At 49.1% G+C, this 14,973-nt stretch overlaps 3 protein-coding genes across 8 annotated transcripts in view; 1 reads left to right on the top strand and 2 right to left on the bottom strand.

Annotated features, from left to right (window-relative positions):
• The window catches only part of IFT43 (intraflagellar transport 43), a 98,872-nt gene extending 91,776 nt beyond the window's left edge, over window positions 1-7,096 (bottom strand). For 2 of the 3 annotated variants that reach the window (XR_005200285.1, XM_017528580.2), the window contains exons 1-2: window positions 6,987-7,096; window positions 4,238-4,330 (exon numbers count right to left, since the gene is read on the bottom strand). Coding sequence is in view for 2 of the 3 variants with exons in the window: in XM_017528580.2 (XP_017384069.1) it covers window positions 4,238-4,330; window positions 6,987-7,040 (147 nt within the window). In the remaining variant the exon portion in view is untranslated. Of the gene's footprint in view, window positions 1-4,237; window positions 4,331-6,699; window positions 6,920-6,986 lie in introns of those variants that run through there. The other variant, XM_017528581.2, reaches the window with a different exon arrangement.
• A 364-nt stretch (window positions 7,097-7,460) lies between these two features.
• On the bottom strand, window positions 7,461-11,781 carry LOC119471267 (collagen alpha-1(I) chain-like). The gene is made up of 3 exons (XM_037738579.1): window positions 11,602-11,781; window positions 9,635-10,328; window positions 7,461-8,622 (listed from the first exon to the last, which is right to left on the bottom strand). Exons 1-3 carry the CDS (start codon window positions 11,779-11,781, stop codon window positions 8,261-8,263), a joined length of 1,236 nt encoding a protein of 411 aa, XP_037594507.1. The 3' UTR covers window positions 7,461-8,260.
• The window catches only part of TGFB3 (transforming growth factor beta 3), a 22,766-nt gene continuing 18,000 nt past the window's right edge, over window positions 10,208-14,973 (top strand). Inside the window, exons 1-2 of one of the 4 annotated variants that reach the window (XM_017528605.2) lie at window positions 10,208-11,173; window positions 11,623-12,161. In XM_017528605.2, coding sequence (XP_017384094.1) covers window positions 11,810-12,161 — 352 coding nt within the window. In that variant the 5' untranslated portion in view covers window positions 10,208-11,173; window positions 11,623-11,809. Of the gene's footprint in view, window positions 12,162-12,599; window positions 12,761-14,973 lie in introns of all 4 variants that reach the window. The other 3 variants (XM_037738526.1, XM_017528608.2, XM_017528604.2) reach the window with 3 other exon arrangements.

Genomic DNA, 14,973 nt, shown 5'->3' on the forward strand with positions numbered 1-14,973 from the left:
TTAAATACTGGTATGAAAAAGCCGGACATGGTGGCTCATGCCTGTAATCCCAGCACTTTGGGAGGCCAAGGGTGGTGGATCAAGAGGTCAGGAGTTCCAGACCAGGCTGGCCAACATGGTGAAACACTGTCTCTACTAAAAATACAAAAATTAGCCAGGCGAGATGGCAGGCACCTGTTTTCCCAGCTACTCGAAAAGCTGAGGAAGGAGAATCGCTTCAAACTGGAAGGCAGTGAGTGAACTGATTGCACCACTGCACTCCTCCAACCTGGGTGACAGAATGAGACTGTCTCTCAAAAAAACAAAACAAAACAAAACAAAAAAAACCCTCCGCTCCAGATAACTTCTAGCCAACCTATGGATAAATTAGTTGTCTCTGAAAAGACGTGCAAATCAGTTCTAAGAGACTGTGGCCTTTCTTTCTTTGCTGCCCTTTAATAAAAGCGGCAAAGCACTGTCCCAATACTCCTTTATTCACTAATTTATTGAATGAATGCTTGCACAGTGCTTTTCAGTTTATTAACGTGCTTTTCAATGCATATCTCACTTACCCCCATATCAATCTGGAGGTATTACTGTCACTATTTGACAGATAATGAAGTGGGGGATTAGAGAGATTAGTGGACTTACTCATGATCCAGGCAATTAGCACCCAGTCTTCCGATGTGAAGCCCTGTGTTCTTTCTGCTTCCTTCACCAGAGCTCCCAACTCTACTACCTTGCTTTAAAATAACCATGTGTTTCAACTAATTTCCACTTAAGTCTAAAGTAACTCTGGCATATCTGACAGTTCCCAGGTACCATATTTACATTTACATGGATATCGTCATCCTAGAATATAGTCAGCAAGAGGACAAAAATAAATATATCAAGTAATAGAATTGGAATGTAAATGGGCACACACACAAGTCTTGGGATCTAATTTTAGAAAGAAACAGCCAAAAAGTCCCACACAGCACAGTGAGCATCTGGCCCCGTGGGAGGCTGCCCACACTGTTTAAACCTCAATTAGCCCAGGCAGAAAAGGGATCCTGGAATCCTGACTGGCATCTTGAGAGGCAACAGTTGGGCAAAGAGCAGAATGACTTTTCATCATGTTCTCCCAGAAAAATGCTAATGCTTAGAGTAAAAAAAGGTAAACCTCGAAATAATTAGGTTTTACTGAATGGCTGAAACCCTGCAAGGGTTCACCACACTCTGTGACTATGGCAATGATTCTCACAGCAATGATTCTCATGTGGGAGCCAAGGGGAAGTGGATATAGGTAAGCAGGGCCCACTGACCCCAGCCCAGGAGTTGATTGGTATAGGGGTCATATAAGGCTTCAAGGCCTAATCAAGTCATCACAGGCTCATTCACCTAACCAACATAGGTGGCTATAACCTCCTTCACAATTAAGTAGACTTTTAAAAGATATTGTGTGTGTGTGTGTGTGTGTGTGTGTGTGTGTGTGTGTGTGTACACTCCTTCTTAAAACTCCATCTCAAAAAAAAAAGGTATATATATATATATCTTTTTTTTTTGAGATGGAGTTTTGAGGAGTTTCATTCTTGTTGCCCAGGCTGGAGCACAATGGCACAAACTCAGCTCACTGCAACCTCCACCTCCCAGGTTCAAGCGATTCTCCTGCCTCAGCCTCCAGAGTGGCTTGGGCTATTGGCACATGCCACCTACACCTAGCTAATTTTTAAATTTTTTGCAAAGACAGGGTCTCACTATGTTGCCCGGGCTGGTCTTAAACTCCTAGGTTCAGACAATGCTCCTGCCTCGGCTCCCCAAAGTGCTGAGATTACAAGAATAAGCCACTGTGCTTGGCCTTAAGCAGACTTTTAATTAGTCTTCCTGGTTGCCAATAATCACAAGAATATAAGTTCCATTATGGCAAGAGATCGTGTCTCTTTTGTTCACTGAAATATGCCAACCCTGCAAAATAGTGCCTGGCACTTACTGTGTCCTTCAATAAATAGTTGTTGAGTAAATGAATTTGACAGATAATGAAGTGGGGGATTAGAGAGATTAGTGGACTTACTCACTAATGATCTGGTATTGGGATGAATCCTCCTGGATCCAGGCGGAAGAGCGTAAGGTGCCACAGCCCAAGAACTGGCTTCCATCAACTCAGTCATTTGCTTCCTCATTTTCTCTTTAAAGACATACAACACTGTAGTTCAAGCTTGCTGAGATCTAGGGTTGGGTCTGGTATATCTTCTTTCACCAAATTCCTATTTTATATCACCACTCCTAACTGTGCCTCCAACGCTCCATTATCCACCCCCTCAACTCCCCCACCCTCCCTAACACTTCTACTCAGCTTCTAATGTGTAAGTACATCACACATTATGTACTTGACCCCACCTCATCCTGTGTAGTAACAATAGCGTGTCTATTCTGCCAGGCATGTGACAGATAATAGGGTACCATGATAAGACACAACTTCTGCCTTCCAGATGCTCACATCTTATGAGAGAACCAGCTATGTAAACAATTAGAATACAATGTAACAAGTATCATGGAGGTGCCACGGCCACAGTTACAAACTAACAATCCTTGGGCCAAATCCAACCCATATGGTGATTTAATATCCAGTCCATAGGATGATTTAGTTTTCTTGATCAGTTGCTAACCTCTAAAAATGTGTTGCTTTCACATAAAATTTTAGACTGCCAGCATCTATTGAAGAATTACATCTGGAAATATTGGGCCTGTATTCTCTACAGCACCAACCAGCTTTCGCTAAATAGTGGTTGTCCCTTTAGAGGGGCCATGTGGCCTCCAGTTCCCAGTCCCCCTGCCCTAACCCGCTCCCCTAGTTTCTTCCAGGCAATGAGGCCAAGGGGTCAGCTGCTAGTTTCTCTAGCCCAACACAGATGCTATCTTAAAGTAATGATTCTCCATACTCATACTTGTAAAGTGAGAAAATGAAAGATAAATGGATAAGGCCATGTGGAGAGCTTAAGAAAATGGTGGAGAATGCATTTCCTATGAAAATGAAGAATATTACTACCTAAATAATATGTAAGTAAAGTGTGCCCATGGCAGGTACCTGGCTCATTTGCTCATGCACCTGCCTGATCCCCATTAGGCTCCTCAGCATGGGTCCCTTCATCTGTTGTAAACCTACTATGGGCCAGCAAGCCAAATGCCAGGTTTCCTGCTGTCTGGGAACTCACTGTCCACTGGGGGAGAAAGACATGTGAAAATACAATTCACATATAATGGGATATGTTCTACAACCGGTACTATGGAAAGCGAGAGGAAGGACCACTAAGTCAGCCTGGAGAAGTTACAGAAGAGCTAAGCCAAGGGATGACCCTGAGGCTGACGCTTACAAAGTTTTTTCAAATGGACAGAGGAAAGTGAAAAGGGGCTCTGTGTAAGCTGCCAAAAGCAGTGCCCTGGCAGTAAAAGTATGGCTCATCAGAATTACCCACCTTCCACAATCCACAATGAAGCTGGATCATTTCCCATAATTCCAGGCGATTCGGAAAAGTTTCCAGGAAAGTAAGGCCAGTAAATGATCCCTTCCCATAGGAAGGCTGCAGAAAGTGCAGGTCACCACTGAGAGCTTATGTCCAATTGTGTAATCTAACCTTACATCACCAGCATGCCTTGCTGGCATTTATTCAGCAGAAATAAAAACCCAGAATCCTACCAGATTTTGAAACTTCCCAGTCCCTTGCTTCAGCTAACATAAAAAGTTCTACATTAAGAATATAAAGAAATGCACAGAAACTAGTCTGGCATCAAAGAAAAAAAGTTCCTCTTTCATTTCTTGCTACTGGGACAAATGCCAAGGAAGGGGATTCCCAAATCAAGACAGGAGAAAGGGTTGGCATTCAACAGAAGAAATACGGAATATCAAATCCTTGGTCATTAAGGAATCACTAACTTTTTTTTTTTTTTTTGACAGTCTCTCTGCTGCCCAGGCTGGAGTGCAATGGCACGATCTCAGCTCACTGCAACCTCAGGCTCTCAGGTTCAAGTGATTATCCTGCCTCAGCCTCCTGAGCAGCTGGGATTACAGATGCATGCCACCACACCCAGCTAATTTTTGTATTTTTAGCAGAGATGGGGTTTCACCATGTTGGTCAGGCTGGTCTGGAACTCCTGATCTTGTGATCTACCCACCTCGGCCTCCCAAAGTGCTGGGATTACAGGTGAGAGCCACTGCGCCCAGCCAGGAATCACTAACTCTTAAACAGCATTTCTTCAGATTTTTTTTTTTTTTTGCACCCACCTCTTCAGTCAGAGTCAAAGAGGAATTCTTGCCATTGAGGTGATTCTCGGCCTGAGCTGACTCCTGTTGAGCTCGGCGACCCATCTTGGCCCTCTGTAAGGAAAGACAGAAGGCACTGCTAACCCAAATGTCATTTGGGCCACTATAAAGATGACAATCCTGGGAAAGTAAGCAAGGACTAGATTTATGATGATGTGGTGGAGAATGGGATTTGAGTTATGTGGACATGTTTGTAGAAAACCCTCTAAAACCCCTAAAACAAAGCACCTGAGGTCAGTTCTATTTCACAGGAAAATAGGAAATTAAGACAGGGTCTGACTCTGTTGCCCAGGCTGGACTGCTCACTGCAGCATCCAACTCCTGGGCTCAAGTGATCCTCCTACCTTGCCTTCCTGAGTAGCTGGGACAAAAGGTGCATACCATCGTATCTGGATAATTCATTTATTTCACTTTTTTGTAGAGATGGGGTCTCCCCGTGTTGCCCAGGCTGGACAGGGTTTTAACAGCTATAGAGATGGCAAAAGAAAATCTGTTCTCCCCAAAGAAATGCAGTTAGAAATTCCTCTAGAACAGGTCAGAGAAGAAGGTGGTAAAGGCTCCACGTTCCTATGCAGAATTTTAGGAAGGCTTAATTTCAAATCTGCAGCTTGGCATGAAAATCATTATCAAACAGGCTTTTGGAAAGAATTCCTAAATTCCATGGCAACTGGAAAACAGCATTTGCTTTGATATATACAGTAACTGGATTTGCCTTTACAGGCATTAAAGAACATCTAGTACAAGAATTTTGAGACATTATCTTTGGAAATTAGAGCACTTCAAAATTCTTAGCCATCAAATGAACTACTTGCAGGTGTTTCCGTAGGCCGTGGAGACTCTGCCTCCAAGGCTTCCCAGCATATAAACAAAACTTTTATTTAGTCAGACTCTTGGGTGTTGAAATATTTACATTTACATTATTGCTTTCTTTCTTTAGAAAAACAGCATTAACATTAGCACTTTTAGATCTCATTTAATGTGGCTTCCTTTGAGTCTCACAGTAACAGGGACAGGAGCTGTGAATGACGCCATTTTACAAAGGAGGAAACTGAGGTCCAGGAAGGTGATGAAGTGGCTCACATAAACCTAGGAGCAGAGCCTTCTGATTTCAGATCCTGGGTTTCCTGGGTGCTTTCCACTATACCCTGCTGAAACTTGTTTTAAGATGTTCTAAGAATTGACTGTACCAATAAGTTGAGAGGGGTTACAGAAGAGCTCATAAAAACTCTGGTGCAGTGTTTACACTTCAAATTGTAGTGTCAATCATTTAGGTTTCAGGGATGATGGAAACAATCCTTCCGATAATAAGCAGCTTATTTTCTTCTCAAGGCAGATAATTCCACCCTTTCACTATGGTTGCCCCTTCCTTAGCATCCTGCATATAGTGGTTGTGCTAGAACAAAAATTCAATGATCTTATCTCTAAATGCCATTCACAGGTGGTTTCTCCAACAATTTTTAAATATTTCAAGGTTTTAAACTTCTTGAAGACCTTGTATAGATCCATAGGGTAAAAAACTTCTTTACTGCCAGATTTTTGTGTATGTCAAATGTCTATTTATTGCTCATCTTCTCCCACTACATAAGCCCATGAGGACAGGAACTTTGCTTTTTCACTGCTGTATCTCCAGCACCTCGGATACTGCCTGATACACAGTAGGGGCTCAATAAATACCTGTTGAATGAATGAATAACTACATTCACATCCCCAGGTACTAAAAAACATTCACATATGAGCAAGCCCTGATGACCTTCAAAACACTTAGAGACTTCACAGCAGAAACTAAAGACTTGCTCTGGGGCTCAATCTTTTAGTAAGTGTGATCCTGGCTAATTTTAAAGATAAAAAGGCCTGATGGGGGTTACAAAGGAGGAAGATAAACACTGAACTTGTGTCTTGAATCAAGCTCCAGTATTTACTGACTATAACGCTGGGTAAACCACAGCCTCAGAGGCAGAGACAGCTAACCTCTTCTGATCTCTTCTGTGGTAACATACTGAGTTACAAGCTTCCCATGAATTGTCCCATTTCCTTTTCACTCTAATACCTCCATTCTAGGCAAAAGGAAACCAAGGCTCGGGAAGGTTAAATCGTTTTTTAGGGTTTGCTTTTCTTTCTTAATCTAGGCAACAACTTTATGCTCCATCTGACCTCAGTACCTGAGCACCTAATCACTCCCTCACGTTACAAATCTGAGTCGTGGTTTCCTTAACTACTGAGGTAACTCCTACCTCCCCGCGGGGATTACGGGGAATAAAGGCCATCCCTGCCTGCCTCCCTTCCAGGCATAAAACAGTGCGGCTTTTGCAGGAACTTCTGGGATGAGGTGCCCCAAAAGAAAAACTCTAGGATGGGAGCGAGTGCGACCCCGGCCGGGGCACCCCCATCACCCTGTGATCGATCTGTTCTGGGGGAGTTCGCACCACAGTTCTAGAAAACGGAGAAAGGCTCGGAAATTTCCCACGGTCCCAGAGCCGGGATAGGATGTTTTCTGCGTTTTGAGGATTTTAAAGAAAGCAAACCCCGTGCCAGCAACGACTGAGCCCACCGCGGCCCGGGGGCGGGGCGGTGAGGCCGCCTCCTCCTGGGCCTCACCCGGCACAGCTCGAGACCTGCCGCCCTGAGTTCCCTCTGGGAAGTCGGGGCCGGCTGGGTCGCTCCTCCCCACCCGCCAAATCCTGGCCCCCAAGACCCCGGAATGGGTCCTCACGGAGGTAGCCAAGCCGTAACGCCGCTCCTCGCCCAAGTCCTCCAAATCCTCCATCTCCGCGGCCGCCTGACGTCACTTCCTGGAAACCGACCGGCCCAGCCGCGTCCCTGCTAACAGCCCCGCCCCTCCATCCCAATTTTTAAAGGGTCCGCAGCATCGTTCCTGGATTCTGTACGCCATCCTCCAAACTCTACCGAATCTTTCTTAAACCTGCCTTGCTTGGCATCCGGAAGCAACGTCCAGTTATTAAAACTCGCCAAGCCTCCTCCTTCGAGACGGTAAAATAATTTGGTTGTTAGAAACTGTCTACATTTGTAGCTCTGTTTAAATATATCAATACTAAGTGCAAAGCACTACTGCTGCTAATAGTAGCAATTATAGCGATGCCTCCCATTTGTATAGCTCTTTGCAATGTACAGAGGGCTGTCACAGTTATTGCCTTAACGTGAGAGGCATAACAACCTTGTGTATACGTAATCTCTGCCTTCAAGAAGTTTACAGACGGGCTGAAACGAACACATCAAATAGCTGAGTAATAGTCAAAAGTTCAAATATTCAATATCTTATTAAATCCCAACCATCCCACAAAATGAGTAGCGGTAGTATCTCTAATACAACAACCAAGGACGCTGAGGCACAAAGAAGGCGGCTGAGGACAATCACCTAAGTGCCAAGAAGCAGAGCCAGATGCCCTTCTCACACCAGACATTACTGAAGTATTTTTCTCCGGCACATACTACTGGGTGCCAGCCATCCTCCTAGGCTGGCAGAGGGAGATGTACCACAAGTCCCCAGCCTAGTGGGCAGTTAAGTTGCATCTTTATTGACGCTTCATAAAAGATCTCCAAGTCAATATCACTGGCCAGGTTCCTGGCACTGGTTGGCTGAGGTCCAAAGGAGATCAGCTGATGGTCCTCAAAGCGACAGAGTTTCCAGTATGATGCTGAAGGGAAGGCCTGGATGGCCACAGGTTAAAAGCAAGGACTTGGAAGTGGGAGTAGCACCCCTGAAACCGGATTGCAAGCATTTCTTAAATACCCAGGAAATTACTCAGTTCAATCACACGTTATTGGGTAGGACTGCACGTTAGCATGCCTATGACAGCAAGAGCACTGGCCTGGATGTCAGAAGAGTCGTGTTCTCATCTTAGCTCTGCTGGTAACTACCTGTGTAGCTAGAGAACCCTTTCCTGATATCAGTTTCCTCCCTTGCAATTACTTTAGAGATTATCTCTAAGATCCTTTGTTAACTTGTTTCTCAGTGAGAATACTTTGTTAGATTTTAATCTGAAGAAACATTCGTTGCCAAAAATCCAAGACAGATGAAATACAGGCTCTAATGAATCCCTTGTTCCCTTCTTCTTTGGCACCAGATGAGGAAGAAGGGACTAATCTTTGGATTTTTCCATTTCTTGTAAGCTCACAGCATACCACCATCACCTTATAGTCACTTTCCAGACCTTCACCCCCACTTCTTCCCCAGCTTGCTGAAAACAGAAGGCAAATCATCCTCACTCTGGGCAGAGAGGTACCCTTGAGTAGTGGCTTCCAACCTTGCTGAGCACCTGAATCACGTGTGAGGTTTGTAAAGAAATAGAGATGCCAGCGCCATCTCTGGAGAGTCTGATTTAGTAGACCTGGAGTCCAGAAAAGTATAACTTCAACAATGTTCCTTCCTGTCTTGCAACTGTCTGCTCAAAGCCCTTCCCTTATCGTCCTACATTAAACTGCAACATCCTCCAACCTAGGCACTCCCCATCCTTCTTCCCTGCTTGATTTTCTGCCATGTTGGTTGGTTGGTTGGTTGGTTTGAGACAGAGTGTTGCTTTGTCGCTCAGGCTGGACTGCAGTGATGCAATCTTGGCCCCCTGCAACCTCTGCCTTTCTGGCTTCAGTGATCCTCCTGCCTCAGCCTCCCAAGTAGATGTCTGCGCCAACATGTCAGGCTAATTTTTCTATTTTTGTGGAGACTGGGTTTCACCGTGTTGCTGGGGCTATTTCTGAATTCCCGAGCTCAAGCAATCCTCCCGCATGGGTCTCCCCAGATGCTAGGATTACAGATGTGAGCCACTGCACCTGGCCCAGCACTTTTTACCCTACTGCATCATTTACATATTTAGTCTATTGCCTCCTCCACTGTCCCACCCCTGCCTCTAAAATATCAGTTCCATGAGGGCAAGAGTTTTGTTTGTTTTGTTCACTGATATTGTTCACAGAGTCTAGAACAGTGCCTGGCACGTAGTAAACATTAACCTTTTCCTCAAATTCCAGAGGCAGTATAGCATAGTAATTAAGTCCACAGATTCTGGCAATGTCCTGGGTCCAAATCCCAACAGCTGACACCTAATAGCTATGTGACCTTGGGCAAGTTACTTTTAAAGTTTCTACCCCTAGGTTTCCTCATCAGATACGGAAATGGAAATAATGCCTACCCAAACTAGATAGCCTGTGTAAAATATCACCGCCACCACTCACAAACAGCACTGTGGTCTTTAAAATATATATATATGCCTCAGTTTCCTCATTCGTATATGAGCCACCGCTGTGCTGGGATACAGTAAACAGCCCTTCAGTTAGTGGCCTAGAAACCAGACCTCTCAGAAAGGGTCCAGGGAGGCTGGAGTGAGGTGGGGTGGGAGCGGCACTCACTTTCAGGAAAGTTCAGTTCAGATGCAAGCCCCGTGTTGCCGGGTGCTGGGGGCCACGTGCCCTGCCCTCCCCGTGCTGCTCGCGGGAAAAGGCCTGGAGGTTCGGGCCGAGATGAGCGAAAGCGGAGAGCCAACTTCCCCTCACCCATCTGGGAAATGGGCTCGGGCCAATTGCTGACTTCGCGCTCGCTGGCGCAGCTCCCCGCGGAGCCCTCGGCGGGGAGGGAGGCTGAACATCTGGATGACATTTCTGCGAGAGCGGCTCCGGAGCCGCGGTCGGGGAGGGAGAGGTGCGCTCGTGCGCACGTGGGGCCGGGAGGGAGGCGATTCCCCGGGGCCCGGGTCTTGTTTTTCTCGCTGTCTCCCGCAGCCCCTTCTCCCGCCCCTCCACTGCCCCCAGCCCCCCAGCCACCCTTGCCCGCGCCTCCCCGGCTCCAGACCCGCCGAGCTCCTTCACTAGCGGCCTCGCCTCGCCAGAGGGCACCCTCGATCTTCCGGAAAAGGCCACCATTTTTCACTGCCCCCGGAGCGTCTCCCGGCTTCTGCCCGCCTCTCGACTCCGAGCTTGTCAATGAAGAATCCGGCCAGAATCGCGGCGGAGCGGACGCCGACCCTCCGACCCGGCTCGCGACCGGGAGTCCCCTCCGCGAGGCTGGCACGGCCGACCCTGCCGGGCCCCGCGCCCTCTGCGGACCCTGTCCCGGGTCGGGCCTGGCCCGGGGGCGGCCCCGGGACCGGTGGACCAGGAGGGGGAGAGACGCGGGCCGCGGACGGCGCGGACTGACAGCCGGCGAGAGGGCGCAGGGGCTGGGGGAAAGGGAGGGAGGGGGCTCATCGGAGTAACTTTCCAGAAAAACAGCCAGCGTGTAGCAGGAGTGACTCCAAGAGGGGAAAAAAGTTCAGCTACCACGTCGAACGAAAGGACTCGCAAAGTATTTTTCAAATGGGCTCGGCTTTTCCTGTGCCTGTTTAAAACATTAACATCGTGCAGCAAAAGAGGCTGCGTGCGCTGGTCCCTCCCTCCCCCACCCCAGGCCAGAGACGTCATGGGAGGGTGGTATAAAATTTCAGGAGAGAGAAATAGAGAAAGCAGTGTGTGTGCATGTGTGTGAGAGAGAGAGGGAGAGGAGCGAGAGGGAGAGGGAGAAAGGGAGGGAAGCAGAGAGTCAAGTCCAAGGGAATGAGCGAGAGAGGCAGAGACAGGGGAAGAGGCGTGCGAAAGAAGGAATAACAGCTTTCCGGAGCAGGCGTGCCGTGAACTGGCTTCTATTTTATTTTTCTTCTCCTTTTTATTTTTTAAAGAGAAGCAGGGGACAGAAGCAATGGCCGAGGCAGAAGACAAGCCGAGGTGCTGGTGACCCTGGGCGTCCGAGTGGATGATTGGGGCCGCTGCGCTCGCAGGCCTCCCCCTGCCTTCTAATGCACATAACCCCACACCCCAGCCAATGAAGACGAGAGGCAGCGTGAACAAAGTCATTTAGAAAGCCCCCGAGGAAGTGTAAACAAAAGAGAAAGCATGAATGGAGTGCCTGAGAGACAAGTGTGTCCTGTACTGCCCCCACCTTTAACTGGGCCAGCAACTGCCCGGCCCGGCCTCTCCCCACCTACTCACTGGTGATCTGACTTTTTTTTTTTTTTTTTTAACTTTTTCCCCTTTTCTTTTCCATTCTCTTTTCTTATTTTCCTTTAGGGCAAGGCAAGGATTTTGATATTGGGACCCAGCCATGGTCCTTCTGCTCCTTCTTTAAAATACCCACTTTCTCCCCATCGCCAAGCGGCGTTTGGCAATATCAGATATCCGCTCTATTTATTTTTACCTAAGGAAAAACTCCAGCTCCCTTCCCACTCCCAGCTGCCTTGCCACCCCTCCCAGCCCTCTGCTTGCCCTCCACCTGGCCTGCTGGGAGTCAGAGCCTAGCAAAACCTGTTTAGACACATGGACAAGAATCCCAGAGCTACAAGGCACACAGTCCGCTTCTTCGTCCTCAGGGTTGCCAGCGCTTCCTGGAAGTCCTGAAGCTCTCGCAGTGCAGTGAGTTCATGCACCTTCTTGCCAAGCCTCAGTCTTTGGGATCTGGGGAGGCCGCCTGGTTTTCCTCCCTCCTTCTGCACGTCTGCTGGGGTCTCCTCCTCTCCAGGCCTCGCCATCCCCCTGGCCTCTATTCCCGGCTCACGCATGAAGATGCACTTGCAAAGGGCTCTGGTGGTCCTGGCCCTGCTGAACTTTGCCACGGTCAGCCTCTCTCTGTCCACTTGCACCACCTTGGACTTCGGCCACATCAAGAAGAAGAGGGTGGAAGCCATTAGGGGACAGATCTTGAGCAAGCTCAGGCTCACCAGCCCCCCTGAGCCATCGGTGATGACCCACGTCCCCTATCAGGTCCTGGCCCTTTACAACAGCACCCGGGAGCTGCTGGAGGAGATGCACGGGGAGAAGGAAGAAGGCTGCACCCAGGAAAACACCGAGTCGGAATACTATGCCAAAGAAATCCACAAATTCGACATGATCCAGGGGATGACGGAACACAGTAAGTCCAAATTCTCGCTGGGGTGTCTGCTCTGCAGGGTCTGAACTGGAGCAGGGAGCTCAGCAGAGGGGGGGCCTAGTGCTGGCCACACAGCAGGGTGCCCCAGGATTGACCAGCACTGAGGCTCAGGAGGTGCGATGCTCCTCCGTTGGGGCTGGGGAGGTGGGTGGGGAGGGTGATAGAGCCATTCTGCTAAGAGCCCATGCTTCTGGGAGGTCAGGAACCCTGGAGCTGAACGGCTTGCTGAACTCACATCACATCCTTGACTGATTTTAATTTGGAATTACATTGTGCTGTCCAGGGAAACATGTATTCTTGCACATGCAATCGTATCAGTAACTGTATGCATCTGGGTGCCATAAAGGGGAAGGCCGGCTCTGTCAGGAGCCCTTACAGTTCTGAGCATGGAGACCTCAGTCTTCTCCCTGCTTTTCACAGCTCACTGTGACACGTCTCTGATTCAGTTTTTCCAGTCCTTGGGAAGAAGAGTACCTGCCCTCAATTAATGTCTGTCAAGCTTTTTGAAGCCCAGGCAAGAGACAGCTTCTTGCTAACTGGGCCCTTTGGTCTACCCCACCCACGTGACCCACGAGCCCCACGTGAGCTGTGTGTGTGGAGGGGAGAGGGTGCGCACGAATGTTCCCAGGGCCGGGTACTTTAGGGTAACATGTAGTCTTGTGCAGTAGACAGATTCCTGTGCTCAAAATGGGCGCCCTCCGGGCCGGTGGGCACGGAGAGATCGGGTTGTGGCTCTGGATGCGTAGAGGAGGCTGGCACCCTTTGTGTCTGCGTGTCATGGGAGAGTGGGTGGAGGGGTGGCAGTGGGTGCAGGGCGGGGGGATGTGTCTGGGAGTCTGCTGTCCCAGGAGGCTCCGTTTGCACGGAGGAGCTGGGCGGCTTCTGGGCGAGATGTCTGTGTGTGTTTGTACACGTGTGGAAGTCATATGTGTTTACTGAACGGGGATTTTAAAAACCTCAGTACAAGGGAGAGAAATTTGGCAGATGTTGAGAAACTGACAGCCCAGGAAAGAGGAATGTGAGTTGCTCCTGGGCCATGGACTCCGGGAGCAGCTCTGTTTGCTTTTCCTACCAGCAGGTGTCCTCGCTACCCTTGACTACCTTAGCCCAGGCCCACCTGGGAGGTGGGCAGCACCTGGAGTGGGGTGGAGGGTGTGGGATGGAGCCGGCAGGCAGGGAGGGTGGTCAGCAGAGCGCACAGCAGTAGATAAAAAGAACCTGGCTGGAGAGAAGGAACAGGAGTGGGTACCGATGCGTGGACCATCTCTGGTTGGAGGTGCAAAGGCCCCGTTCACGGCTCCACGCCAGGCAGAGGAGCCTGTGGTTACTGGCGAGGGGTTCCCACTCCAGCTTCCTGTGGCTGCCTGGGGCGCCCTTCCTTAGAATGTGGCTGCCGTGTGGGGCGGAGGCTGGAGGCTGAGGCAGAGCTCCTGCTCCCTGCCCAGGATCTCTGGGTGGGGCTGGCTCAGGAACCCACAGTTCCCAGAGGCACCTAAGCGCTGGATGGCCAAGGCTCCAACTCCCTGGGAACCCACCAAGGCAGGAGATAGTGACCGCAAGCATCAGAGGAAGATTGAAATCTGAGGCCAGGAGGAGAGGTGTGAGGAGAGTCCAGGACAAGACACAGGACTCAGACCTTCATGATCTGGGTCAGCAGGAGGAGTCCAAGGGAGGAGGGATTCTGAGTCACAAGGGCTCCCCCGCCCCACCCCACAAACCCGGAATCCTGAGCTGAGAATGAATGAGCCACATGGAGGCAAGGCCATGCAGGTGCAAGTGGACATTGGTTTTTGTGCAGGCTTGAGGCACAAATAGTACATGGCCTTGGGAAAAGCCCAGGCAGGGCCCCACAGACACTAGACAGCTTCCAGGCTGCAGCACCAAGACCTTACAACTACAGCAGATGGGGGTGGCTATGGGGCTATGGAGCAGTGGTCTGGCCTGGGGCAACCCAGCACAGTGAGCGGGATGCTGTTAGAGATGCTGTGAGGCTCACAGGTGCAAATGGGAAGCAGACAGACTCCACAGCTGTTGGAGGTGAGTTGAAGGCTGAGCTGGTCAGGTGCTGAGTGAGCCCACCCTAGAGAGGCAGACACACAAGGCACACTAATAACAAAGAAGGCAGTGGACAGGTGCTGAGCAGTAGCAGAGAGCCATCATCGGGGCTTGGGGCGGGGAAGGAAGCCTGTCCTTAACTCATGAGGGCCAACAGGGGTAACACCAGGTCTGTGATTGGGCACCGCAGGGTCTCGATGCCAGAGCCTCTGGGGGGAGGTCACGAGATCACGTTCTGTTCCATATGTCCTCACTTCTGGCCACCTCCCTGACCCAGTGGACAGGCATTTGAAGGAAAGTGACGGTAGGAGCCAGGGCAAGGAGATGGAGGTACCTGGAGAGGAAAATGAAAGAAGGAAGACTTTTTAGTGGTGCAGGAGAAAGGGCACCCAGGCAAGAGCAGAGAGGAAGCCCTTTTCCTAAATAACCTTATCTCCCCATTTCACAGATAAGGAAACTGAGACCTGGATGGCTTAAGATTAGTCCAAAAAGAGCGGGGACTGCAACCTAGACATTCTGCAGGCAGGATGCATGCAGTTAAGCACTCATTTATATGTAAAATACACATTGTAAGTGCTACCTTTAACCTTCAGGGTTCAGTAGAACTTTGATTTATAACATAAATGAATCACATGTTGGACCAAGAAGGAGAGGTCAGGAATTATTATCTTAGTAACCCAGGTAGCAGATTGCATAAGGATAACTGGATTTATCCTTTCTTAGCGCTGCCTTTTTTTTT

The sequence above is a fragment of the Cebus imitator genome, unplaced genomic scaffold (genome assembly GCF_001604975.1).
Source record: "Cebus imitator isolate Cc_AM_T3 unplaced genomic scaffold, Cebus_imitator-1.0 Scaffold54, whole genome shotgun sequence".
Taxonomy (NCBI): domain Eukaryota; kingdom Metazoa; phylum Chordata; class Mammalia; order Primates; family Cebidae; genus Cebus; species Cebus imitator.

Bases quoted from the DNA above. Each gene is read 5' to 3' on its own strand.
- LOC119471267 (XM_037738579.1), bottom strand. From the start codon at position 11,781: ATGGCGAGGCCTGGAGAGGAGGAGACCCCAGCAGACGTGCAGAAGGAG. The intron at 10,329-11,601 runs GTGTGCCTTGTA...GACCCGGGACAG, and splicing joins TGAGGACGAAGAAGCGGACT to GGTCCGCAGAGGGCGCGGGG. The intron at 8,623-9,634 runs GTGAGTGCCGCT...TCTGGACTCCAG, and splicing joins TGAACTGAACTTTCCTGAAA to GTCTACTAAATCAGACTCTC.